At 46.3% G+C, this 27,344-nt stretch overlaps 1 protein-coding gene across 1 annotated transcript in view; it reads left to right on the forward strand.

The window, feature by feature from the left end:
• Nucleotides 1-27,344, forward strand: part of RAB30 (RAB30, member RAS oncogene family) — a 90,360-nt gene that overhangs the window by 58,184 nt on the left and 4,832 nt on the right. The window contains exons 3-4 of the mRNA XM_060235002.1: nt 3,331-3,414; nt 9,031-9,214. Of these exons, the coding sequence (XP_060090985.1) occupies nt 3,331-3,414; nt 9,031-9,214 (268 nt within the window). The remainder of the gene's footprint in view (nt 1-3,330; nt 3,415-9,030; nt 9,215-27,344) is intronic.

Consider the following 27,344-nt stretch of genomic DNA (forward strand, 5'->3'; position numbering starts at 1 on the left):
AGAGTTGAGTAGATCCCTCGAGGGAGAACTGTAAAAATGCACAGCTAGTGATGTTGCTCTTTAGCCTTCTGGCTGGCATCTGGAGAGGTGGATGGGTCCCAGCTGACACAACAAGCGAGCCAGCGCCTCGGAGAGAAGCCGATGCTGCTTGCAGTACTTGAACCGCGCCAGAGCAGGATCTGAGCGGAAATCTCTGCGCCTGCCTATTTCTGTTGCTAGTGCAGCCGTCGGACATTTCCAGAAGACTGGACTTGTCCTTTAAAAAGAGCATTTAAAGCATACGGGAGTGAAAAGTACTGGACTCAAAGCATGAGGACGCTCAGGAGATAGCGAATTCAGCTCTTTGTTCAGTGATTACAGCATAGCGGTAAGGAAAACTGAGCAGCTTTGCAGGGCCAAGGGCCCCGCTTTATATACATGCAAATAACCCCACCCCAAAACACTCAACTATAGGTACAGGCTACACGGCTGGCCTGCGGACTCTTGATTGGTCTTCCCCCAGAATCCAGGTAGCTGTTGTCATGGAGCCTCATAAGAACATAAGAGAAGCCATGTTAGATCAGGCCAGTGGCCCATCCAGTCCAACACTCTGTGTCACACACTGGCAAAATTATTATATATATATATATATATACACACACACACACACACTGTGGCAAATAGTCACTGATGGATCTCTGCTCCATATTTTTATCTAAACCCCTCTTGAAGGTGGCTATGCTTGTGGCCGCCACCACCTCCTGTGGCAGTGTATTCCACATGTTAATCACCCTTTGGGTGAAGAAGTATTTCCTTTTATCCATTTTAACCTGTCTGCTCAGCAATTTAATCGAATGCCCACGAGTTCTTGTATTGTGAGAAAGGGAGAAAAGTACTTCTTTTTCTTCCTTCTTTTTCTTCCTTCTTTTTCTTCCTTCTTTCCTTCCTTCCTTCCTTCCTTCCTTCCTTCCTTCCTTCCTTCCTTCCTTCCTTCCTTCCTTCCTTCCTTCCTTCCTTCCTTCCTTCCTTCCTTCCTTCCTTCCTTCCTTCCTCCCTCCCTCCCTCCCTCCCTCCCTCCCTCCCTCCCTAAAGCTCTCAAACATTTGACATTCATGTCTTGTGGCTGTCAGACATCTGGCGTTTATTCTGTGTGGCTCTTACATTAAGCAAGTCTGGCCACCCGTGGCTGAGAGGGAGCCTTGCTGCAGACCAGCCCAGGGTAGCCCAGTGTCGTCAGCTCTCGGAATCTAAGCAGAGTCGGCCTCGGTTAGCATTCGGACAGGAGACCTCCTAGGGATGCCAGGGTCGTGTCGCAGAGGCAGGCAATGGCAAACCCCCTCTGAACATCTCTTGCCTTCTTGGCTCTGGCCTCGACCTGGCGGAATGAGCTCCCCATGGAAATCAAAGCCCTGCGAGACCTACTACAGTTCCTCTGGGCCTGTAAGATGGAGCTCTTCCGCCAGCCAGGGACATAGGATTACGATCGGCCCTTCTGCTGTAAATTGACCCAAGAAGAATTGCAGATTTATACCCCGCCCATCTAGCTGAATCAGAGACTCAGAGCGGCTTACAGTCTCCTTTATCTTCTTCCCCCACAATGAACACCCTGTGAGGTGGGTTGGGGCTGAGAGAGCTCTGACAGAAGCTCCCCTTTCAAGGACAGCTCTACGAGAGCTATGGCTGACCCAGGGCCTTTCCAGCAGGTGCAGGTGGAGGAGTGGGGAATCAAAGCTGGTTCTCCCTTATTAGAGGGCAAACACTTAACCACTACACCAAACTAGCTCTCACTGACCCGGACCTGTTCTGCTCACATGATTCATATTGCTATGCTTTAAATCTGAAATCCAAACATCAGTGAGCGGATGTGGAGATATCGCTATCTTATTGTTCTATAACTTGTATGTGATACATTGCCTTTATGGAGAATGTTATGCTTTTACTGTGATATTGTATGCATTGTATTCAGGGCTTTTTTTGGAGCAGGAACGCACAGGAAATGCTGCTCTGGCTGGCATGGCTTCAGGGGGTGTGGCCTAATATGCAAATAAGCCCCTGGTGGGCTTTTTCTAGGGGAGGGGGAGCCCTGATTGTATTTATGTCGTAACCCTCCCCGAGCGTGCTTCGGTGGGATAGAAATCCCATCAAAGAAATAAAGAACCTGGGAGGGACGGTGGCTCAGTGGTAGAGCATCTGCTTGGTAAGCAGAAGGTCCCAGGTTCAATCCCCGGCATCTCCATCTAAAAAGGGTCCAGGCAAATAGGTGTGAAAATCCTCAGCTTGAGACTCTGGAGAGCCGCTGCCAGTCAGGTGAGGGACGGTGGCTCAGTGGTAGAGCATCTGCTTGGGAAGCAGAAGGTCCCAGGTTCAATCTCCGGCATCTCCAAAAAGGGTCCAGGCAAATAGGTGTGAAAATCCTCAGCTTGAGACCCTGGAGAGCCGCTGCCAGTCTGAGAAGACAATACTGACTTTGATGGACCCAGGGTCTGATTCCATAGAAGGCAGCTTCATATGTTTATATGTTCATATGATATATTGATGGGGAGGGATGGTGGCTCAGTGGCAGAGCATCTGCTTGGGAAGCAGAAGGTCCCAGGTTCAATCCCCGGCATCTCCAAAAAAGGGTCCAGGCAAATAGGTGTGAAAAACCTCAGCTTGAGACCCTGGAGAGCCGCTGCCAGTCTGAGCAGACAATACTGACTTTGATGGACCGAGGGTCTGATTCCATAGAAGGCAGCTTCATATGTTCATATGTGCAAATGTTAGCTGTAACTTGATGGCACTTGCTACCACGGCTCCACTGCAGACCGCCGCCGCCGCCTAGCTTGTGGAAAACAACGAAAAATTATTGCTCTGGCTGCAGTATTTTTATGTAACTTTGCGATGCCACTTGCTAATTTAAAGGAACGTCAGCCTGCATCAGGCACTGTTCTTTTGGGGACACCTCCCCCAAGCCAGGTGTTCCTTCTGAGCTGAGTTAGCGTGAGTTAGCTCACAGATCTTTAGCCTCCAGCTCACATTTATCTCTTCGCTCAGGAAGGATGACCCCAGAGCAGGATCATTTATGCAGAAGCTCACCGCTTTATTGCCAGTAGCTCGCAAAGTAGAATTTTTGCTCCCAAGACTCTGCGGCTTAGAGGGAACGTTGCCCCCGAGCATATGTCAAAACCCAAACAAATAGGTCACGTGCCTGTGTCTTGTGAATATCCTTTTGTTGTGTGTGGAGCTCCTGCTCAGCCTGACATGTCAGGCTCCTGAAGCTGGGGGGAAGGAGCAGCGATCCCAAGGCAGAGATGTTCAAGCCTCTCGTGTCCAGAGTGCTGCAAGAGTAACAGTCTTGTTCTTTCTTTGAAGGGGCTTTTCCCACCAGGCCAAGGAGCCACCATCGGGGTTGACTTTATGATCAAAACAGTCGAGATCAACGGTGAAAAGGTGAAGGTAAGCTTGAGCTGGGTTTTTCCTGTTTCCTCTCTCCCCCCTAACCCCCATGTCCATTTGTGCTTTAGGTGAGATATGAAAGGCAGATTTCCTGTGTTTTAAACTCCTAGAGCAAGGGTGGCCAAGCTGTGACTCTTTCACACATATTGTGTGGCTCTTGAAGCCCCCGCCACCCTGTCAGCCATCTTGGGGAAGGCATTTCTTGCTTTAAATCACTTGTCCAAGCCAAGCCAGCTGGCAGCTTGGAGAATGCATTTGAAGTCAAAGTTGCTTTCTTTCGACCTCTCCCCCCATCTGTTTGCTTTCCTCCCTCCCTCTCTTCCTTCCTGTCTTGCAGCTCTCAGACATCTGATGGTCGTGTCTTGTGGCTCTCAGTAAATTGGCATTTATTCTATGTAGCTCTTACATTAAGCGGGTTTGGCCACCCCTGGACTAGAGTCTGGGAAGAGTACTACTTTCGGCTCAGTTTTCACATTGCCTTTGTAGAAGATGAAGCAGGCTGCAGATTTATACTCTGCCCTTCTCTCTGAATCAGAGACTCAGAGCGTTTTACAATTTCCTATATCTTCTCCCCCCACAACAGACACCCTGTGAGGTGGGTGGGGCCAAGAGGACTCTCACAGCAGCTGCCCTTTCAAGGACAACCTCTGCCAGAGCTATGGCTGACCCAAGGCCATTCCAGCAGGTGCAAGTGGAGGAGTGGGGACTCAAACCCAGTCCTCCCAGATAAGAGTCCGTGCACTTAACCATTACACCAAACTGGAAGGAAGGAAGGAAGGAAGGAAGGAAGGAAGGAAGGAAGGAAGGAAGGAAGGAAGGAAGGAAGGAAGGAAGGAAGGAAGGAAGGAAGGAAGGAAAAAACCACATTGGAGAGCAGCTTTGACTTTAAATGCATTCTCCGAGCCAATGGCTGGTCTGGCTTGGAGAAGCATTTAAAGAGACAACTGCCTTCTCCAAGCCAAGCCAACGGGGTGGTGGGGGCTTCTCGAGCCACACAATTTGTGTGAAAGAGCCACATGCGATTCCTTCCCAAGCTGCAGTTTGGCCATCCCTGCTCTACCCCTGCTTGGACTGGCCAAGCATGTCTCCAGACCTAAACCCTATTGAGCATCTGTGGGGCATCCTGAAACGGAAGGTGGAGGTGCATAAGGTCTCTAACATCCACCAGCTACGTGACGTTGTCATGGAGGAGTGGAAGAGGACTCTAGTGGCAACCTGTGAAGCTCTGATGAACTCTATGCCCAAGAGGGTTAAGGCAGTGCTGGAAAATAATGGTGGCCACACTTTGGGTCCCATTTGCACATTATCACTTAGGAGTGTACTCACTTTTGTTGCCAGCAGTTTAGACATTAATGGCTGTGTGTTGCGTAATTTTGAAGGGACAACACATTTACACTGTTATACAAGCTGTAGACTCACTACTTTACATTGTAGCCAAGTGTCATTTCTTCAGTGTTGTCACTTGAAAAGATATACTTAAATATTTATAAAATGTGAGGGGGTGTACTCACTTCTGTGACATACTGTATATCCTGCTCTATACTCTGAATCTCAGAGTTGCAGAGTGGTCACGATCTCCTTTACCTCCCCCCCCCCCACAGACATCCTGTGAGGTAGGTGGGGCTGAGAGGGCTTTCACAGCAGCTGCCCTTTCAAGGACAATTCCTTCAAGAGCTGTGACTGACCCAAGGCCATTCCAGCATGTGCAAGTGGAGGAGTGGGGAATCAAACTCAGTTCTCCCAGATAAGAGTCTGCACACTCAACCACTACACCAAACTGGCTCTGGAGGGTTTTTTTTCCTGCCATCTTCTGGGTGTGGTGCAGGTGTCTCCGGGGGTGTGTCAGGGGAGGTATTTGTGAGTTTTCTGCGTTGTGCAGGGGGTTAGACTAGATGACTTTGGAAGTCCCTTCCAAATCTATGATGATATGATTCTAAGTTAGGTTTATATTTTACACATGTATGCTTTTATCTCAACCTGGCATCCCCGAGGTGGGTTTTCTCAGTGGAGAAAATGTGACTTGGGATGAGAAAAAAGCAGGGCTTTTTTTGTAGAAAAAGGCCAGCGGGAACTCATTTGCTAGCCACAGAACCCTGACATCACTATCCGAAAAAGGAATAGGCAACGTCGAGGACCAGGGATTGTGCATTTTCCTCTGGAAGCTGAGCTCTGGCCTTTTGTCGGTGAGGTGATGTCTGCGTAGGTCAGCAGCTCTGGAAAGTGCAGGGTGGCTCATACCAAAAACAGCGAGCATAAATCACCCCCCGAGTTGAGGACAGCAATTACAGTTAGCTTTTACAGGCTGAAAATACTGGTATCGGCGGGCACGTCTGTTCCCTTCCCTGAATGCACTCAGCCAAAGGGGCCCTAGGAAATGGTTCTGTGCTCATTCGGCTTGAATTTCTGTGCCCCCAAGAGCTTGCTGCCCTTGCTGCTACACAAAGGTCAGCCCTGATGAGGAGAGAAAGCCACAGCTCAGGGGAGGAGCTAATTGAAAACCTGGTGGGCGCAGGATTTGGAAATATCAACCCAACCAGGTGCTCTTGGGCACCATGGCACCCACGACACCTTTTCCGGTGCCCACCAAGTGTTTTTTTGGCAGTGGGCAGGACCAGGTAGGGCTTTTACTCAGGAAGGCTTCTGATTAAGTGTTGGGAGGCATAAGAACATAAGAGAAGCCATGTTGGATCAGGTCAGTGGTCCAACACACTGTGTCACACAGTGGCCAAAAAACCAGGCGCCATCAGAAGGTCCATCAGTGGATCCAGGACACTAGAAGCCCTCCCACTGTGCCCCCCCCAAGCACTAAGACACAGAGCATGACTTGCCCCAGACAGAGGCTTCCAACAACACCCTGTGCCTAATAGCCACTGATGGACCTCTGCTCCATATGTTTATCCAAACCCCTGTTGGTTTCCTTGGTTTGGCTTGGTTTCCTGCGCAGATTTTTGGCAGCAACTGCTGCCACAATGCAAGGGATCTGCCATGTGTTGCTGAAGTTTTGTGGCCTCCTCCTCCTCTTCCTGTGGCAACCATTTTGTTGCTGTGCCAAACCATGCCACTGTCAAAATTTCAAGTGTGCCGCCATGCTCGAAAAGTCTGGGGCTCCTGCTTTACTGATGTGACCCGCCCCGAGTCCCTTCGTGGGAAGGAGGGGATAGAGATCTAAATAAATTAATAGTAGGTTGGGCCTAAACCCCGTTAACTCTTGCAGGGAGATGGCCGTGAAGAACGGGACATGTGCAAACTGGTTCCCCTCTTCCAGGGCTGGGCTCTGGAATGGGGAGAGGTTTGTCATGAAGCCCTGATGAGGAGGAGCTGGAAGGGTTAACAGACCTGGAAGAGTTGCCAGCCAGTTCCTCAGCTGAACAAACAGCAGCTGGCCCATCAATCACTCTCCAGGCACCAGTGTCAGCTGTTGGCGATCAATCTCCTCCAAGCTCTCCTCCTCCCATCTCAAGAGTTCAAAGCAGGCTCCGGAAAGAACTTTCAGAGTGAAGACATGAGGCACGCCGATGCTTCAGATCTCTCAGCCCTGAGTTCTAGCAGAATCACTGCCACCCAGGGAGCAGGCTGATTGAGACACCCGTATAGCTCCCACCCAGGACCTGGTAACCTTGTGGAAGCAACAAGTCTCTTCTCTGGCTTGCATCCACGCTCCTTCCTGATTCCTGGTCCTGACCTGCTTGATTTCCTTGGCACCCTGACCTTTTGGCTTTTGGACATTGACTTCTGATTCCGGTTTGTGATTCTGCATTGGTGACTTGGCTCCTGCTTGACTTCCTGGACTTTGACCTTGGACTGGCTTTGGACTCCTGCCTGCCTGCACCCTGAGAACGTGACAAGGTTTCTTGCCTAGAATCATAGAGTTGGAAGGGACCTCCAGGGCCATCTAGTCCAACCCCCTTCACAATGCAGGAAACTCACAAATACCCCCCCCCCCCCGAATTCACAGGATCTTCATTGCTCTCAGATGGCCAGCTAGCCTCTGTTTAAAAACCTCTTCTGCTGCTGCAGTTTTAGGGAGGGTGACTCCCAGTCCTAACGCTCTCGTAATGGATTCCATGGGTGAACGGCTGCCTTCTTCCCACCAGCTGCAGACCTGGGGAAAGGCTAAATACCACATGTGGACTTCAAGAGGCTGCCTCTGAGGCTCGCCTGGCGTTGCCATCTCATCTCAGCTCTGTGCCTTGAATGTAAACCTCAAAACGCAGCAAAGGAACGTGTGTCTCAGCGTGGGTGTAATTGTAAAAACGGCCAGGGGACAGCACAGAGGTGAATGCAACCCTGAATCATGTGGAGAGGCAATTTTTTCCTTCCCTGTATGCCAGAACTCAGGGGTCACGCAGTGATATTAACTGACGCAACTTGAGCAAGACTGTCTGAAGCGAGCCTCTTTAGAACACTCCATTCAGAAAGTACCCACCTCACCTCTGAAGGAGGGGACACAGAGAGCAGGGCTCGAGAGGCAGATCTGAACTGGCAGGAGAGGAGCAAAAGCTCTTTTCCCGCCATTGCCCATTCCCCACATTGTACTTAATTCTCTCAGCCTCTAATTGCTTAGCAGTCGGGTTAAAACGGATAAAAGGAAGTACTTCTTCACCCAAAGGGTGATTAACATGTGGAATTCACTGCCACAGGAGGCTACAGGCATAGCCTGCTTCAAGAGGGGATTGGATAAACATCTAGAGCAGACGTCCATGAGTGGCTATTAGCCACAGCGTATTGTTGGAACTCTCTGTCTGGGGCAGTGATGCTTGTAATCTTGGTGCTTGGGAGGGAAACAGCATGAGGACTTCTAGTGTCCTGGCCCCACTGATGGACCTCCTGATGGCACCTGGGTTTTTTTGGCCAGAGTGTGGCACTGTGGCCATTGGCCTGGTCCAACATGGTTTCTCTTATGCTCTTATCACGCCCCTTCCTTCTTCTAAACTATAAAACCGCACGCACACACAGTGGGCTTCGCTGAATCATCTGGCTGTCCACAGTTGGAAGCAGAAATTTGGGTTGGATTTATTTTATTTTATTTATATCCCGCCCTCCCCGCTGAAGCAGGCTCAGGGCAGCTCACAGCATAAAAACATTAAAGGGATGGCCCTTGGTCCCCGTGGCGGAGAGTGGTAAAGCTGCAGCACTGCAGTCCTAAGCTCTGTTCACGACCTGAGTTCGATCCCCGGCGGAAGCTGGGTTTTCAGGTAGCCAGCTCGAGCTTGACTCAGCCTTCCATCCTTCTGAGGTCGGTCAAATGAGTCTCCAGCTTGCTGGGGGGAAAGCGTAGATGACTGGGGAAGGCAAGGGCAAACCACCCCGTAAAATGTCTGCCGTGAAAACGCTGTGAAAGCAGCGTCACCCCAGAGTCGGAAACGACTGGTGCTTGCACAGGGGACCTTTCCTTTTCCTTTGGTTCTACCCAGTAGGGCTGCTGTTAATTTTTTGGGGAGCTCTGACAATGCATGTGGGAGGACATACATCCTGCTTCTCCACTTCGGGATTTGTTCTCGTGTGGGCGGCTCACGGCTCTGCGACGCGCTATTGGTTGAGGATTATGTACTTATGCTGTCATTTCCTTTCTTCTTCCCCCCCCCCCCACCTCTCTTATAACGCTGCGGGGAAAAGCTGCAGATTTGGGACACGGCCGGCCAGGAGAGATTCCGGTCCATCACGCAGAGCTACTACCGCAGCGCCAATGCACTGATACTCACCTATGACATCACCTGCGAAGAGTCATTCCGATGCCTCCCGGAATGGCTGCGGGAAATCGAGCAGTACGCCAGCAATAAGGTCATCACCGTCCTAGTGGGTAAGTAGCACCTGTTCTTGCCAGGTTTGATTCCCCGCTCCTCCACTTGCAGCTGCTGGAATGGCCTTGGGTCAGCCATAGCTCTTGTAGAAGAAGACTGCAGATTTATATCCCGCCCTTCTCTCTGAATCAGAGACTCAGAGCGGCTTACAATCTCCTATATCTTCTCTCCCTGCAACAGACACCCTGTGAGGTGGGTGGGGCTGAGAGGGCTCTCCCAGCAGCTGCCCTTTCAAGGACAACTCCTGCAATAGCTATGGATAACCCAAGGCCATTCCAGCAGCTGTAAGTGGAGGAGTGGGGAATCAAACCCAGTTCGCCCCGATAAGAGTTCGCGGGGCGTGGCGTCGCACGCATAGGGAATGGACGCCTGAAAGCAGAGCTCCTTACTTACCCCTGCCAAATCCACTTAAGCAAGCGCCCAGCGTTGTTGTTTGTTTTCTTTTTTTTCTTTAATTAGTATGGGAACAGTAGATGGTCAAAAGCCCAGATCAAAAAGAAATTCAAGGAACTCTGTTAAAGACTATTTTCCAAAAAAGCCCAAGGCTAAGGCCTCAGGAAAAGCAAGCAGCCCTGCAAGCAAGATGGCGTCGGAAGGAGGGGAAAACACAGCAGCAGACCTAGCTTCATTTCGTTCTGAGGTAATGGAGGCTTTTCAAAAACTGGAACAAAATATGACTGACAAAATATCTGCCATGATCCAGCCCCTTTCTGCTCAATTGGAGGGTTTCAAAACGTCCTTAGAGAAGGTGGCAGAGACGGCAGATTCTGCTTTTAACATGGCAAGTGCTGTGCAGGAGGACTCTCAGTATTTTTATAAAAGAGATGAATGGGCCACTGATAAAATTATTGCACTTGAGAACCAACTGAAATTGGGGAATGTTAAAATTCGTGGGCTCCCCGAGAATTCTGCCTCCCCCTCTGATTTAAAAACTCTTATAGTCTCCTGGTTATCGAAGGCATTGGGTTTTTCTGACTCTGATCTCTGTGCCCTGGAAACAGTATATAGAATTGGCCCATTGCGCAGACAGAAAACTTCGTTGCCTAGGGACATTTTAGTCCGTTTCTCTTCTGCCTCAGTGAAATCCAAGTTGCTGCAAAAAGCCCGGGCTATAAATCCTCTTCTGCTAGGAGATTACAACGTCCAAATTCTACAGGATTTGTCTTCTGAAACCTTGCAAAGGCGGAAAAATTTGAAGCCAATTATAGAAATCCTGAACAGGGAAAACATCAGATATCGATGGGTTGCTTCGTACAAGCTGCAAGTTACAGTGCAGGATCAGTCATTTGTAGCTGCAGATCTCGACTCAGGCCTATGCATGCTCCGCGATATGAATCTTCCTGTTCCCACCGGCCTTCTGGAAGCAGCCTCACATGTTCATTCAATAACTTCAGATACTAGATGGCGTCGTGTGCCTTTGAACCGTCCTGATCGGCCTGTTTCTTCTAGAAGCTAAATGCTGGAACTGTTGCTATGCAGAAATCTCCCCCCCCCTTTTTTTTTTTTTTGTTGAGGATTCCTGGCGTCCTTTTCCCCCTGACATATAAGCTTTGCCTACCGAACTGCTGACTTATAAGCTTTGCCTACGTGGTGCTTATGAAGCAGTGTTTATATATGAAATTGGGGGGTTCCCCCCCTTTTTTTTTCCCCCTTGTTATTTATATTTTTTTGAAAGCAATGTTATGAATGTGAGGGAGTTATTAATTTAAATCAACTCATTAAAGGAAATCTTCTTGGTTGATTGGGTATGCATGATTGGAAGAGTGGAGTGACTTGGAATATATGGTTTAAAAAGTAAGTGGAAGTAGGTGTTTGAATGGGGAGGCTGGGTGACGAGAGAGGGTGTGGGAGTGAGTGAGAGAGTGAGAGAGAGTGAGAGGGGGGGTAGATCTGAGTGAGAAACTTGAATAGTATGATCAGGGCTTTATATCAATATATTTCTTTCTACTGTGAGTTAATGAAGTGTCAGGTCCTTTTCCCTTCCTTTGTGAATTCTTGAATGGAAATGAGTGTGTGAGACAGAGGGTTGGTAGGGAATGTATGTGTGTGTCAGTTTGTGCCGTATGATATTATGAGGGTTTGGAAATTTGTTTCCCTTACTATCACATCTCCCTACATAGGCTTATAAGAGGCTGAAGGATAGTTGGTGGGGAGTGTTTGGGGAGATCAGTATTTAATAGTGTTCACAATTCTGTTTAAAGTTTCATTGTATTTTTATCATAGTGTCTTAAGTCTCACTATAACTTTGTGATCGAGATCCGATGCTGTTACACATGGTATATTAGTTTGCCTGTACTTATCTTTAATTCACTAATCTGAGTTGATAAAAGGCACAGATTTTATTATATGTAGCTTTCTAGGCATTTTAGCCTTGATTCAATCAGCTTTGTGTGGCCTTTCATTATAAAACTCTCTATACATTCGGCTCTGTTATTTTGTTTATAAATTTTAATTTTGCTGGGTTGATATTGTTAAATATAAGCATTTTTGGCAGAGAGGGAGAATGGAGAACTTCGGTTTTTTTTAAATAGCTCCATTTGGTAGTTGTTGCTAGTTGTGTGGTGTCTTCAGCAAGGAAGACTTCCGCTTCAAATTTAACCTTTTAAGTAAGTAGTTGTTGTTTTCCCAAGTTTGGGTTAACAGAGTTGGAGGGTGAGTTAGTGGCTAGTGTCTGTTAATGCTAGACCACTGGTGTTGGTTATGGTTTTTTGTTTTTGTTATGGGCAGCATAACTGTATTGAATTATTATGGTTTTAGCTGGAAGTTTTTTAAAGCCTTTGATTTGAAATCTGTCCTCATACCTTTGAAATTTGATCTACAGGATTCATCTCGAGCTATCCTGGTGGCACCTGGGTTAAATGCTATAAATTGTAATAATTTTGATAACCTTGGTTTTTTCCTCTTTCAATTATGGCAGAGTGCCACTTGAAATTTCTTTCTCTAAACTGTAACGGGCTAAATAATTTAATTAAGAAAAAACGGGTTGCCTCTGCCATCTCTCGTCAGAAACCAGATATAATTTTTTTGCAAGAAACTCACCTTAAGGGTAACCAGCCCAGGGTCTTCCAGTCCAAATTTTTTGCTCATCAATTTCAAGCTTATGGGTCTTCCAAAGCAAGAGGTGTGGCCATCCTAATAGGTAAATCAGTCCAATTCACTTTTGAAAATTCCTCAATTGACCCTAGGGGTCGGTATATTTTTATCAATGGGGTCTTTAATGGTAGCCCTTATACTCTGGCATCGGTGTATGCTCCAAATGATGGGCAAATTGCATTTATTAAAGATACGTTGTCACAACTTCAAACCTTTCATACAGGGCCCATTATCTTGGGAGGAGATCTCAACTATGTTGTTAATCCTTCTTTAGATAGATCTCAAAAAAGCCTGCTACCTATATCTGCCAATAAACGGTCTCAATCAAAAGATTTGAATGGCCAAAATGATTTAGCTCAAGTTTTTCAATCCTATAATCTGTCAGACATTTGGAGAAGCAGACATCCAAATGAAAGAGATTATACCTTTTTTTCTTCTCGTCATCAAACTTATTCCAGAATAGATTTTCTTTTAGTTTCAGATTCTATTTCTAATCTTTTTTCTAAAGTAGAAATTGGCCCAATGATTTGGTCTGATCATGCATGGTTGGAAGGGTATATGTCAGGCGTTACTGACAGATCTTTTTCTTTTAATTGGAGATTGGATAGTAAACTTCTGTCTATGAAATCGGTTACAGATTCCATTGAAAAAGACATTAAAGAATTTTTTCAATTCAATATGGAGTGTGGAGTACCCCAGCATATAGTTTGGGATTCTTTTAAAGCTGTAATTCGTGGCAGATTTATGGCTATTGCCTCTTCGTATAAAAAAGAAAAAGAAAAAATTAGATCTGATTTGGTTGCTAACATTACCAAATTGGAAGAGAAATTTAAAAAATTTGGTAGCAAAAAAACTTATTCAAAACTTCTTATAGAAAGAAAAAAATTAGAATCTCTTGACGTCTCCAAGATTCAAAAACAAATGGCTTTTATAAAACAAAAATATTGGTTTCGAACTCCTCAATCTCTTAAACTCCTATCATGGAAGGTTAAAAAGAGAGTATCCTCAATGGCTATTTCTTCCATTCGTTCTAAAACTGGTACCTTGAAACATTCCACTAAGGATATTGTAGGAGTGTTTAAAAAGTACTATTCATCTCTATATTCCTCCCAGCATCCATCAGCAGACCTTATTTCATCTTTCTTAGACACTCACTCAGTTATTAAGCCTGTCTCTCCTGAGGTTAAATCCTTTTTGGACAAACCTTTTACTGCACTTGAAATACAGGAGACTATCAAGTCTATGAAATCCAATAAATCTCCAGGCCGAGATGGCTTTATACCAGAATTTTATAAATTTTTTAACATTTTGTTGGCTCCCATCTTGGCAGACGCCTGTAATCAGTTTGTACAGTCTGGTTCTTTCCCTGTTACTTGGTCACAGGCAAAAATCATACTTCTTCCAAAGAAGGACAAAGACTTACTAGACCCTAGTTCATACAGGCCGATATCGCTCCTTAATTGTGATTATAAGATTTTTACAGCAGCTCTGGTGGCTAGGCTTAATACCTTTATAGGGAACTGCATTCATCCTGACCAATCGGGCTTTATCCCACACCGTGAGTTAACGGACAATACTAGAATGGTCCTTGATGTTATTCAATACTGCCGGAAATTTAATATTGAGTCTTCTTTTATCTTGTCTATTGATTTTGAAAAAGCCTTTGATTCCGTGGAAGTTCCTTATCTTACAACCTTACTGCAGAAAATGAACTTTGGCCCGAATTTTCTGAAGATAATCCATTCTTTATATAAATCGCCTTCTGCTATTCTTTCTATTAATAATTTGGATTCTGAAGAATTTAATCTTTTCAGAGGGACGAGGCAAGGTTGCCCATTGTCTCCTCTGCTTTTTGCGATCGCAATAGAACCTCTTGCTAATGCTATCCGTGATACCAATATTATCACTGGTATCCCTATTAGAAAGAAACAAATTAAGGTGTCTTTGTTTGCAGATGACCTAGTGCTTTTTGTTACAAAACCTAAGTCTTCTTTACCGGCTGTCTTTGATTTATTATCTGTATTTTCTTCTATATCAGGCCTTCGAGTAAACCCATCCAAAACCATTCTTTATCCCATCACAATTTCGGATGCTCTCCAAGACTCCATCTACTCTAATTATCACTTTAAAAAAATTGATAGATATTGGACATATTTGGGGATCAATATACCTTTGAAATTGGGAGATATTTTTAAAGTTAATCATCATTTATTGATTAAGGACATTCTTACCCTGCAAAAGAATAAAAATTCTTCACTCATTCCCTGGAATGAAAAAATTCAGATTATTAAATCTTTTATTTTCCCCAAATTTCTGTTTTTATTTCGAGCCATTCCTATTCTTATTCCTGAGGATTTATTTGTGGGTTGGCGTCGTTCGTTCTTAAGATATATTTGGAACAAGGGCTTGTCTAGAATAGGGTATGCAACTCTTATTCGTTCTAAATCCTCAGGGGGTCTGGCTCTTCCGGATCTCCATAAATTTTATGAAGCTGCCATTTTAGGTGGTCTTATTAGATACCATGATGCTGACTTAAATTCAGGTTGGAAGGCCCTAGAAGATACCTATCTAAATAACAAATCGTTTCACTCTATATTATGGGAATTTCCGAAGAATAGACCTCCTATTATCTCCTCCAACCTTTTTCTTAAAGCTATTTTTCAGATTTGGGACAAACGTCGCCTCTCTTTAGCCCCTCCAATATCTCCACTATCTCATTTTGTGGATGTTTCTTGGTTTCAACCGGGGTTTTTTTACAAGTCTTTTCCAATTTGGAAAAAATATAACCTTTCTAGGTTTGTGGATATTTTGTCCAATGGAAAAATGCTCGACAAAAAATCTTTGGAAGAGAAAACTGGTGGGACAAAAATCCCATGGTTTGAATACTTGCAAACTAACAACTTGGTGACATCACTCTTAAAGAAATACAATTTCAATCGACCTCTTACTTTCTTTGAACACTTGCTATATTCTCCTTTTTTAAAGCGGAAGGGACTGATTTCATTTATTTATAAGGGTTTGCTAGACACTGATGCTGTTGATTTGTTATCCTATCAAGAAATTTGGCAAAGGAATAGTTCAATTAATTTTCAGGAGGATGTTTGGCAACAAATCTGGTCATCTCCTTCGTATGTTTCAAAATCATTGAATATACAATTACAAACTCAAAAAATTTTGTTTCGGTGGTATTTAACACCTCAGAGATTAAGCCATATGGCGATAAATCAATCCTCCAAATGTTGGAAAAATTGTGGAGAGGTGGGCACATTTACACACTGCTGGTGGTCTTGCCCGAGGGTGCAGTCGTTTTGGGCAGTAATTGTGGCAAAAATCAAGGATATCACGGGCTATAGTTTACCCTTAAGATTGGAACTCATTTTGCTTGACTGTTGGAAAGATATTTCTATTACTTCTCTCAATAAATCCCTGATATCCCTTTTACTAGCTGCTGCTAAAATGGTGTTAGCCCAATTTTGGAAATCTCCCAATATTCCTCCAGTTAAAGCCTGGTATGCTAAAATCTGGGAGGTCTATGCGATGGACAAGATAGCAGATAGTTTATGCAATATAAACAATTCAGAAAGTAACGAATCTCTGATGTACAAGTGGCTTCCATTTCTTAAATTTTCTTTTGGTCCTGTAGATCAGATGCGTACATGTATACCTGGTAGATATTATGACATTATTAATTTGATGTAATTAATATATGGACAGAGTATTTATTTTTTAATTCAGCTGCCAATTTTGTATGTGTGTGTGAATGTATGTATGTGTTGTTTTGTTTGTATTTTGTATATATATATATATTTTGTGTTCTGCTGGTATGCTATGCTTATACACAAAGAATGATTGCAGATACAGTCATTGATTGCTTTATTTGTATGTTTATTAAATTCAATAAAAAAGTTTTTGGACCAAAAAAAAAAAAAAAAGAGTTCGCACACTTAAACACTGCACCAAACTGTCTCTCTCGTAGGAGTTGTCCTTGAAAGGGCAGCTTCTGGGAGAGCTATCTCAGCCCCACCCACCTCACAGGGTGTGTCTGTTGTGTGTGTTGGGGAAAGTAAAGTAGATTGTGACTGCTCTGAAACTCTGATTCAGAGAGAAGGACGGGGTATAAATCTGCGGTCTTCTTCTTGCTTGGAAAAAAGTACCAACTCCAGGAGGGAAAAGTAACAAAGGGACAATGGAAGGAAGTATTTGCAGAGAGGAGAGATGCCAGCAATGTTCCCTCTGATTTCCCCACCCTCCCACCCCTACCAAGTGGAGCAGTTTGCATCCTGAGCAGAATACAACTGCTGTAATCTTAAAATGAAGAAAACCACAACCAGGACCTGTGGTATAAGTTGATGCAAAATCACCACAAAACCTCACTGCTCTCAATGTACTTGCTATGAATACTTGTATAATTAATATTTGTGTAAGAAGGATAAAAGTTTTATGGTGTTATAAGATTATAGTTTTAAATATGTGTTTGGTGCCAGTTTGGTGTAGTGGTGAAGTGTGCGGACTCTTATCGGGGAGAACCAGGTTTGATTCCCCACTCCTCCACTTGCAGCTGCTGGAATGGCCTTGGGTCAGCCATAGCTCTGGCAGAGGTTGTCCTTGAAAGGGCAGCTGCTGTGAGAGCCCTCTCAGCCCCACCCACCTCACGGGGTGTCTGTTGTGGGGGAAGAAGATAATGGAGATTGTAAACCGCTCTGAGTCTCTGATTCAGAGAGAAGGGCGGGGTATAAATCTGCAGTCTTCTTGTTTTTGTTGATTTTAACATTTATTATGTTAAGAAAAAAATTGTGTACAAAATTTCACTATGAGTATATCTCTTATATTTCTTATATAATAAATATTTCAATTCAAAATTACAAAATTCTCCAATACCTTCTATAAAAAAGGTAAAGGTAGTCCCCTGTGCAAGCACCAGTCATTTCTGACTCTGGGGTGATGTCGCATCATGACGTTTTCATGGCAGACTTTTTACAGGTGGTTTGCCATTGCCTTCCCCAGTCATCTACACTTTACCCCCTGCAAGCTCTTCTATATGCGTCTATATATCTGCCCAATGTATGTTGTAATTTTGTATTGAAATATCTATTATATAAGAAATATAAGAGACATACTCAATAGTGAAATTTGGTACACAAATATTAATTATACAAGTATTCATAGCTAGTACACCGAGAGCGGTGAGGTTTTGTGGTGAGCCAGTTTGGTATAGTGGTTAAGTGCGCGGACTCTTATCTGGGAGAACCTGGTTTGATTCCCCACTCCTCTGCTTGCAGCTGCTGGAATGGCCTTGGATTAGCCTTAGCTATCGCAGAGGTTGTCTTTGAAAGGGGAGCTGCTAGAGCCCTCTCAGTCCCACCTACCTCACAGGGTGTCTGTTGTGGAAGGAGAAGATAAAGGAGATTGTAAGCCGCTCTGAGTCTGATTCAGAGAGAAGGGCGGGGTATAAATCTGCAATCGTTGTTGTCTTCTTGTTTCTTTAAGAGCCAGTTTTTCCTGAGAGCCAGTTTGGTGTAGTGGTTAAGTGCGCGGACTCTTATCTGGGAGAACCAGGTTTGATTCCCCACTCCTCCACTTACACCTGCTGGAATGGCCTTGGGTCAACGATAGCTCTGGCAGAGGTTGTCCTTGAAAGGGCAGCTGCTGTGAGAGCCCTCTCAGCCCCACCCACCTCACAGGGTGTCTGTTGTGGGGGGAGAAGACAAAGGAGATTGTAAGCCTCTCTGATTCAGAGAGAAGGGCGGGGTATAAATCTGCAGTTCTTCTTCTTTTGTAATGTTAATATGGGCAATGGACAGTGCAGGACCCTGCATGGCTCCGGACTGCGGCTGTGTAGGGCTTCCCATGGCCGCTAACAAAAAGATTAGAGGGAATGCTGAATGCCAGGTGTTTCTGCTTTCTCTGTGGTCCTATATGGAATGCATAACTCTTGGCACATAGGCTCTGGCCTTACACTTACCTTGATCAATACTGGACTATGTGGTGAGGCATACAATAAGACACTGGATGCAACATGTATGTCCTTGATTAGGACACAAGGCTGTAGAATAAGAGGCCTCAAGAAAATCTTATGCCTTTGTCACTCCATTACATTTCCTTGTGGTTCAGCATTGCTCTGTTGTTTTATTGTATTCTGTATTATGTGGACTTACCTTTCTGACCTCTGAAGAAGGCCAGCCTAGGTCGAAATACGTCAGGTCAAGTTGAGTGGGTTCCCATTGTAGTTCTTAGCCTGGAGAGGAGGCGGCTGAGAGGTGATAGGATCACCATCTTCAAGTCTTTTAAGGGCTGTCGGAAGGTGTGGCATTGTTTTCTGTGGCCCCAGAAGGTAGGACCAGAAGCAGTGGGTTGAAATTAAATCAAAAGAGTTTCCAGCTCAACATTAGGAAGAACTTCCTGACCATTAGAGCGGTTCCCCAGTGGAACAGGCTTCCTCCTTGGGAGGTGCTGGGCTCTCCTTCCTTGGAGGTTTTTAAACAGAGGCTAGCTGGCCATCTGACAGCACTGAAGATCCTGTGGATTTAGGGGGAGGTATTTGTGAGTTTCTTGCATTGTGCAGGGGGTTGGACTAGATGAACCTGGAGGTCCCTTCCAACTCTAGGATTCTATAAGAAGAATCATGGAAGGGACCTCCAGGGCCATCTAGTCCAACCCCCTGCACAATGCAGGAAATTTACAACTCCCTCCCTCCCACACTCTCAGTGACCTCTGCTTCATGCCCAGAAGACAGCAAAAATAACCCCTTCCAGGATCCCTGGCCAAACTGGCCTGGAGAAAATTGCTTCCTGACCCCAAAGCAACAATCGGCATTTCCCTGGGTGTGTAAGAAAGGGCCATGAGAACTAAGCACTGATGCGGTTCTTTCTGCCCCCACCCCTCACGATTTGCCTAAGTTCACAGAATCAGCATTGCTGTCTGACGGCCATCTGGCCTCCCTTTTAAAACCTCCAAAGAAGGAGAGCCCACCATCTCCTGAGGAAGCCTGTTCCACTGAGGAACCGCTCTAATGGTCTGGAGGTTCTTCCTAATGTTTAGCTGAAAACTCTTGATTTCATTTCAACCAGTTGGATCAGGCCAGTAGTCCATCTAGTCCAGCATCTCGTCACACACAGCAGCCAACCAGCTCCTTTGAAGGGCCAACAGGGCATAGAGTCTGAGGCCTTCAGAAGAACAGAAGAAGAGTCCTGTAGGATCAGGCCAGTAGTCCATCTAGTCCAGCATCTCGTCACACACAGCAGCCAACCAGTTCCTTTGGAGGGCCAACAGGGCATAGAGTCTGAGGCCTTCAGAAGAACAGAAGAAGAGTCCTGTAGGATCAGGCCAGTAGTCCATCTAGTCCAGCATCTTGTCACACACAGCAGCCATCCAGTTCCTTTGGAGGGCCAACAGGGCATAGAGTCTGAGGCCTTCAGAAGAACAGAAGAAGAGTCCTGTAGGATCAGGCCAGTAGTCCATCTAGTCCAGCATCTCGTCACACACAGCAGCCAACCAGTTCCTTTGGAGGGCCAACAGGGCATAGAGTCTGAGGCCTTCAGAAGAACAGAAGAAGAGTCCTGTAGGATCAGGCCAGTAGTCCATCTAGTCCAGCATCTCGTCACACACAGCAGCCAACCAGTTCCTTTGGAGGGCCAACAGGGCATAGAGTCTGAGGCCTTCAGAAGAACAGAAGAAGAGTCCTGTAGGATCAGGCCAGTAGTCCATCTAGTCCAGCATCTCGTCACACACAGCAGCCAACCAGTTCCTTTGGAAGGCCAACAGGGCATAGAGTCTGAGGCCTTCAGAAGAACAGAAGAAGAGTCCTGTAGGATCAGGCCAGTAGTCCATCTAGTCCAGCATCTCGTCACACACAGCAGCCAACCAGTTCCTTTGGAGGGCCAACAGGGCATAGAGTCTGAGGCCTTCAGAAGAACAGAAGAAGGGTCCTGTAGGATCATACTAGTGGTCCTTCTGGTCCAGCGTCCTCTTTCACACAGTGGCCAACCAGTTCCTCTGGAGGGTCAACAACAGGACACAGAGGCCAAGGCCTTCATAAGAATGGAAGAAGAGCCGTGCTGGATGAGACCAGTGGTCCATCTAGTCCAGCATCCTGTTTCACACAGCAGCCAACCAGTTCCTCTGGAGGGCCATCAACAGGGCATGGAGGCTGAGGCCTTCTCCTGTTGTTACTCTCTAGGATTCAGAGTTAGCGCCTCTGAATGTGGAGGCTCCTCTCGGTCACCATGGCTAGCAGCCCTTGACAGATCAGGAAGTCCTTGTTTCCACCATAAGATTATTTGTTTAAAACATTTATTGTCCACCTTTCTCTCTTGCTGAACTCAAGGTGGCTCCCAATATAAATAAAACGGTATTAAACAAACACTGAAAATAGCAGTTACAAAGCCAGAAAAGTCACAGTTTAAAAACTCCAAACTGGATAGACAAAGAGTAAATCAATCAAAAAGTGCAGTCCAAAAAGTGCAGTCGGAGAGCCAGTTTGGTGCAGTGGTTAAGTGTGCGGACTCTTATCTGGGAGAACCGGGTTTGATTCCCCACTCCTCCACTTGCAGCTGCTGAAATGGCCTTGGGTCAGCCATAGCTCTGGCAGAGGTTGTCCTTGAAAGGGCAGCTGCTGTGAGAGCCCTCTCAGCCCCACCCACCTCACAGGGTGTCTGTTGTGGGGGAGGAAGGGAAAGGAGATTGTGAGCCGCTCTGAGACTTTTCGGAGTGGAGGGCGGGATATAAATCCAATGTCTTCATCTACCTCACAGGGTGTCTGTTGTGGGGGAGGGGAAGGTAAAGAAGATTGTGAGCGGCTCTGAGACTCTTCAGAGTGGAGGGCGGGATATAAATCCATTATCTTCATCTACCTCACAGGGTGTCTGTTGTGGGGGAGGAAGGGAAAGGAGATTGTGAGCCCCTCTGAGACTCTTTGGAGTGGAGGGTGGGATATAAATCCAATATCTTCATCTACCTCACAGGGTGTCTGTTGTGGGGGAGGAAGGTAAAGGAGATTGTGAGCCGCTCTGAGACTCTTCGGAGTGGAGGGAGGGATATAAATCCAATATCTCCATCTACCTCACAGGGTGTCTGTTGTGGGGGAGGAAGGTAAAGGAGATTGTGAGCCGCTCTGAGACTCTTCGGAGTGGAGGGCGGGATATAAATCCAATATCTTCTTCTTCATCTTCTTCAAAATAAAATGGCACTCAGTGCAATTAATGAGCAATAGACTTGGAACAGATTAAAAGGAAGTACTTCTTCACCCAAAGAGTAATTAACATGTGGAAGTCCCTGCTGCAGGAGATGGTGGAGGCTACAAGCATAGGCAGCTTCGAGAGGGAACTGGATAAACGTATGGAGCAGAGGTCCATGAATGTCTATTAGCCACAAGGTATAGATGGAACACTCTGTCTGGGGCAGTGATGCTCTGTCTTTTCAGTGCTTGCTGGGGGGGGGGGGGGGCAACAGTGGGAGGGCTTTTGGAGTTCTAGCCCTGCTGGTGGACCTCCTGATGGCAGCTGTTTCTTGGCCATTGTGTGAGACAGGGTATTAGGCTGGATAGGCCATTGGCCTGATCCAGCATGGCTTCTCTTACATTCTTAGATGAGAACGAGTGGACGTTTGTATGCTGATGGAGCTCCCGTTGCGCCTTGCCTACAGTGTTTTCTGCATCTGTAGCAAACTACCATCAGGGATAGGGTTAAGACTGGGAGATGTTTGTCTCCTGGGATGTCGTTTGAGGGTGAGCTGCCCTTGAGAAGTTGGTGTGATCTTCCTTTATTCACGTCATTAAAATACATAGGCTGCCTTCTCATCTATTATGCGTGCAATCCATTTTTAATATTGATATAATATGCACATACACATTTAAACGTTATATAACAGGGAAAGGGGAGCAAAGCAAAATCATGGCGTATTCTGTCCTTTGTAATAACTTCTAAATCTGCAGATCCCTAAGCAAACTAAGCCCCTCTGTCTCTCCAGCTTTCGTGGAGGGCTGCAGCAGCTGTACATTCCTATTGTAAAACAGTGCAATTGTAACAAATTGGAGAGCCAGCGTGGTGTAGTGGTTAGGGCATAGTGCTAGGATGCGGGAGACCCGCGTTCGAATCCACGCTCTGCCAAGAAAGGGCCAGTCACACACTTGGAGCCAGTTTGATGTAGTGGTTAAGCGTGTGGACTCTTATCTGGCAGAACCGGGTTTGATTCCCCACTCCTCCACTAGCAGCTGCTGGAATGGCCTTGGGTCAGCCATGGCTCTCGCAGGAATTGTCCTTGAAAGGGCAGCTGCTGTGAGAGCCCTCTCAGCCCCACCCACCTCACAGGGTGTCTGTTGTGGGGGTGGAAGGTAAAGGAGATTGTGAGCCGCTTCGGAATGGAGGGCAGGATATAAATCCAATATCCTGCCCTCCATTATTGGATATAAATCCAATATCTTCATCTACCTCACAGGGTGTCTGTTGTGGGGGAGGAAGGTAAAGAAGATTGTGAGCCGCTCTGAGACTCTTCAGAGTGGAGGGCGGGATATAAATCCAATATCTTCATCTACCTCACAGGGTGTCTGTTGTGGGGGAGGAAGGGAAAGGAGATTGTGAGCCGCTCTGAGACTCTTCGGAGTGGAGGGCGGGATATAAATCCAATATCTTCATCTACCTCACAGGGTGTCTGTTGTGGGGGAGGAAGGTAGAGGAGATTGTGACCCGCTCTGAGACTCTTCGGAGTGGAGGGCGGGATATAAATCCAATATCTTCATCTACCTCACAGGGTGTCTGTTGTGGGGGAGGAAGGTAAAGAAGATTGTGAGCCGCTCTGAGATTTGGAGTGGAGGGCAGGATATAAATCCAATATCATCTTCTTCCCAGCCATGGATATAATTTCGGCCGCCAACTGCTCTGGAGAAAAAAGTCCCATTGCTTTTTTCTTTGTCGTCAAATCACAGCCAACTTATGTTGACCCCTTAGGATTTTCAAGGCAAGAGATGTTCAGAGGTGATTTGCCGTTGCCTGCCTCTGCACAGCAACCCTGATATTCCTTGGTGGTCTCCCATCCAAGTGCTTACCAGGGCCAACTTTGCTTGGTTTTCAAGATTTGAAAAAGACCGCAGAGTTATACCCCACCCTTTTCTCTGAATCAGAGACTCAGAGCGGCTCACAATCTCCTGTATCATCTCCCTCCACAACAGACACCCTGTGAGGTGGGTGGGGCTGGAGAGGGCTCTCACAGCAGCTGCCCTTTCAAGGACAACTCTTGCAGTAGCTCTGGCTGACCCAAGGCCATTCCAGCAGGTGCAAGTGGAGGAGTGGGGAATCAAACCCAGTTCTCCCAGATGAGAGTCCACACATTTAACCACTACACCAAACTGGCTCTCTTTGATAAGATTGGACTAGCCTGGGCCAAGCAGGTCAGGCCTGTCACTTTTAACTGTGGGTTAAATGCCCAGAAATGGGCAGATCAACCCTTTTCACAGCAGAGAGACAAATTTGGTCAGTAATATCCCATGGAGCCTCTTCAGAAGGGACAGGACTTGTTGGCAACTGTAGATATCACCAGGGCTTTTTTTGTACTCCTTTGCAAGAACTCCTTTGCATGTTAGGCCACACACTCCTGATGTAGCCAGTCCTCCTGGAGAGCTTACAGTAGGCCCTGTAAGAGCCCTGTAAGCTCTAGGGCGGGGGTGGCCAGCGGTAGCTCTGCAGATGTTTTTTTTTGCCTACAACTCCCATCAGCCCCAGCCATTGGCCATGCTGGCTGGGGCCGATGGGAGTTGTAGGCAAAAAACATCTGGAGAGCTACCGTTGGCCACCCCTGCTCTAGGAGGATTGGCTACTCCAGTGGGGTGTGGCCTAATATGCAAAGGAGTTCCCACTGCAAAAAAAGCTCTGGAGATCACTCATAAATAGCGTGTTGACTGAACATAGAGCAGTGAAGAGCAGATACTACCAAAAAAAACTACATGGAGTTTCAGAACCGTGATCCAAAACGTAGCTCAGATGTCGGCCAAGTAAAGAAACCGGGCCACCAATTAAAGAGAGGCAAGGTACAGGATGCCAAATGCCACAATACCGTACTAGGGAAGAATGGAATTCTCTCAGGAATACCAGAATAGAGAAGAATAGAGTAATCTCTCAGGAATTCTCACCTTGTTTCTCTTAACAGAATATTTCATCATTGTGTTCTCTTTGCCTTTCTGCTCAGATCTGCTTTGGAGTTGTAAAGGGGGGAGGGAATTCTCCTGTACTGAAATATCCCCCCCCCCAAAAAAAAAAAATTCTTTCTTTCCCCCCATTTGAAATGTTGCTTTTCTGGCCATTGATTGCTATTCAGTCCAACCCCGCAGCAATGAGGCCCATTAACATTTTGCGTTCTGGCTGCTTGGCGGCAGTTTGCTTTGCGAATCCGATACTCTGGCCTTGCTTTTACGGGCCCGGCTCCAGAAACTCTGGAGGCGTTTTGAAGAGGCCATCTGGGGAAAAGGGTTAGGCAACTGAACTGCCAAGCTGCGGGATCTTTTCCTGGCTCCCCTAAGTGGCTTGATGTGTGAATTGCAGGCAGGAGAAAAAAAATTCCTGCAGCCTCATGTGCACGTGAGACAAACTACATGTTAGGGCTTTTGTGGCGCTCTGGACCCAACTTGGGTTCCCTGAAGCCAGCCACCCGGCAGATGGGGATGGTGTTGGTGTAGCGGTTAAGAGCAGTGGACTCTAAGCTGGAAGAACCCAATTCGATTCCCCACTCTTCCGCGTGTGGCTGCTGGAGTGACCTTAGGTCAGTCACAAGTCTTTCAGGAGCAGTTCTCAAAAGAGCTCTGAGTAAATATCCAGTCTCCTCCTCCTAAACAAAGGAGACCCCAAACAAGCTCCATGGGGCAGGTGGGGGGGGGGAAAGGAGGGTCTCCCGCCTTCCCTCCCAAGCTTCCCCCCCACACATGGAAACTGTTGGGGGGCGGAGTTATTTCCCCACTTTGTGCTGCTCTGTGTGCATTGGAGCATTCATCTGCCTGCAGGTGCATTCTTAGCCTAGTTCGGCTCCCTTTTACTTCTCAAAAGCCGTTCCAACAACCTAATGTTAATTCCAATGACTTTGTAGAAAAATGGTTTCATTTCTTTGACTATGTGCAGTCACATCAATCTTCTCTATGCAGACTTCCAAAAAGAATTCTTAAAATTTGCCTACTACTAATTAGTAATGTTAAGTAAAACATATTATAGATGTATTTTATGCTTGGCAGACCAGTTTCTGTTTTGTTTACTTGTCAAATTAGCCACTTTGGTGTAATGGTTAAGTGTGCAGACTCTTTATCTGGGAGAACCAGGTTTGATTCCCCACTCCTCCACCTGCACCTGCTGGAATGGCCTTGGGTCAGTCATGGCTCTCGCAGAGTTGTCCTTGAAAGGGCAGCTTCTGTCAGAGCTCTTTCAGCCCCACCCACCTCACAGGGTGTCTGTTGTGGGGGGGGGGGGGAGAAGAGATAGGAGATTGTGAGCCGCTCTGAGAATCTGATTCAGAGAGAAGGGTGGGGTATAAATCTTCAGTCGTCTTCTTCTAGTCATGGAGACAAAGTCTAAGACTTGGGTTTCCAGTCTCCAGGTAGGGCCTGGAAATTCTCCAAAATTACAACCGATCAATTACACATCAATCTTCTGTATGCAAACTTCCCCAAAATTACAGCTGATGAATTACACATCAATCTTCTCTATGCAAAATTGTATATCAATCTTCTCTGTGCAAATTTCCCAAAAAATACTTAAAATTTGCCTACTACTAATTAGTAATGTTAAGTAAAACATATTATAGGTGTATTTTATGCTTGGCAGACCAGTTTCTGTTTTGTTTACTTGTCAAATTAGCCGCTTTGGTGTAGTGGTTAAGTGTGCGGTCTCTTATCTGGGAGAACCGGGTTTGATTCCCCACTCCTCCACATGCACCTGCTGGAATGGCCTTGGGTCAGCCATAGCTCTCATAGGAGTTGTCCTTGAAAGGGCAGCTGCTGGGAGAGCCCCACCCACCTCACAGGATGTCTGTTGTGGGGGGAGGAAGATAAAGGAGATTGTAAGCCACTCTGAGTCTCTGAATCAGAGAGAAGGGCAGGGTATAAATATGCATGTTTTTTTCTTTCATTTCCCCTCAACTTGTATTAGACGAATACTTTGCTGACTTTGTATTCTAAAAGCTAATGCTTTCGTACTATTGTAAGTTGAATATGTTGCTTAATACAAATGTAATTTAAACAAAAAGAAGAAGAAGCCATTCCCTGTAGCTGCTGCCACAGGATGGGGTCATGGCCAGCAACCTGGAAGGCTGTGAGTCACAAATGGATATCCACGGCCAGCAGCTCCAAAGGGAAGCTGCCTCTTTAAGTCAGGGACTGGAGAGCAGAGATGAGAGGATGCTGTTGCGGTCCTTCCTTTCTTCCTCCCTTCCTTCCTCCCTTCCTTCCTCCCTCCCTTCCTTCCTTCCTTCCTTCCTTCCTTCTTCCTTCCTTCCTTCCTTCCTTCCTTCCTTCCTTCCTTCCTTCCTTCCTTCCTTCCCTCCCTCCCTCCCTCCCTCCCTCCCTCCCACATCTGATGTTTCATGTCTTGCAGCTCTCAAACACCTGGCGTTTATTCTGCGTGGCTCTTATGTTAAGGAAGTTTGGCCATCCCTACTTTATACTCTCCAAGGAGCACAGGGGGGACGTGAGTGGTTAAGGTGATCCCACATTTTTTTTTTCTCCCTTTGCAACAACCCTGTGGAGTAGGAAAGGCTGAACAAAGAACGACTGGCCCCAGGGATTTTCACTGCCTGAGCAGGCGTTCAGACCCACATTTCCTGGTCTAAGTCAGGCTGCAAGCGATGGTTCGATAGACGGGGGCTGTTCTCCCTGTCTCTCCTCATCCCATCGCATTCGTCTGCCACAAATCCCTTCTTGCCTTGGCAAAGTCAAGGACCCAAGCGGAGCAGTGTGCTTCCTGTGGTTTTTTTCAGGATTGTGGAGAAAAGAAGCCAAATGGGGTGTTGTGCCCTGAATCCAGCTTCCCTGATGACTTCCAGCATTTCTCCCCCCCCCCTTTCTAAAGC

The sequence above is a fragment of the Heteronotia binoei genome, chromosome 3, assembly GCF_032191835.1.
Source record: "Heteronotia binoei isolate CCM8104 ecotype False Entrance Well chromosome 3, APGP_CSIRO_Hbin_v1, whole genome shotgun sequence".
Taxonomy (NCBI): domain Eukaryota; kingdom Metazoa; phylum Chordata; class Lepidosauria; order Squamata; family Gekkonidae; genus Heteronotia; species Heteronotia binoei.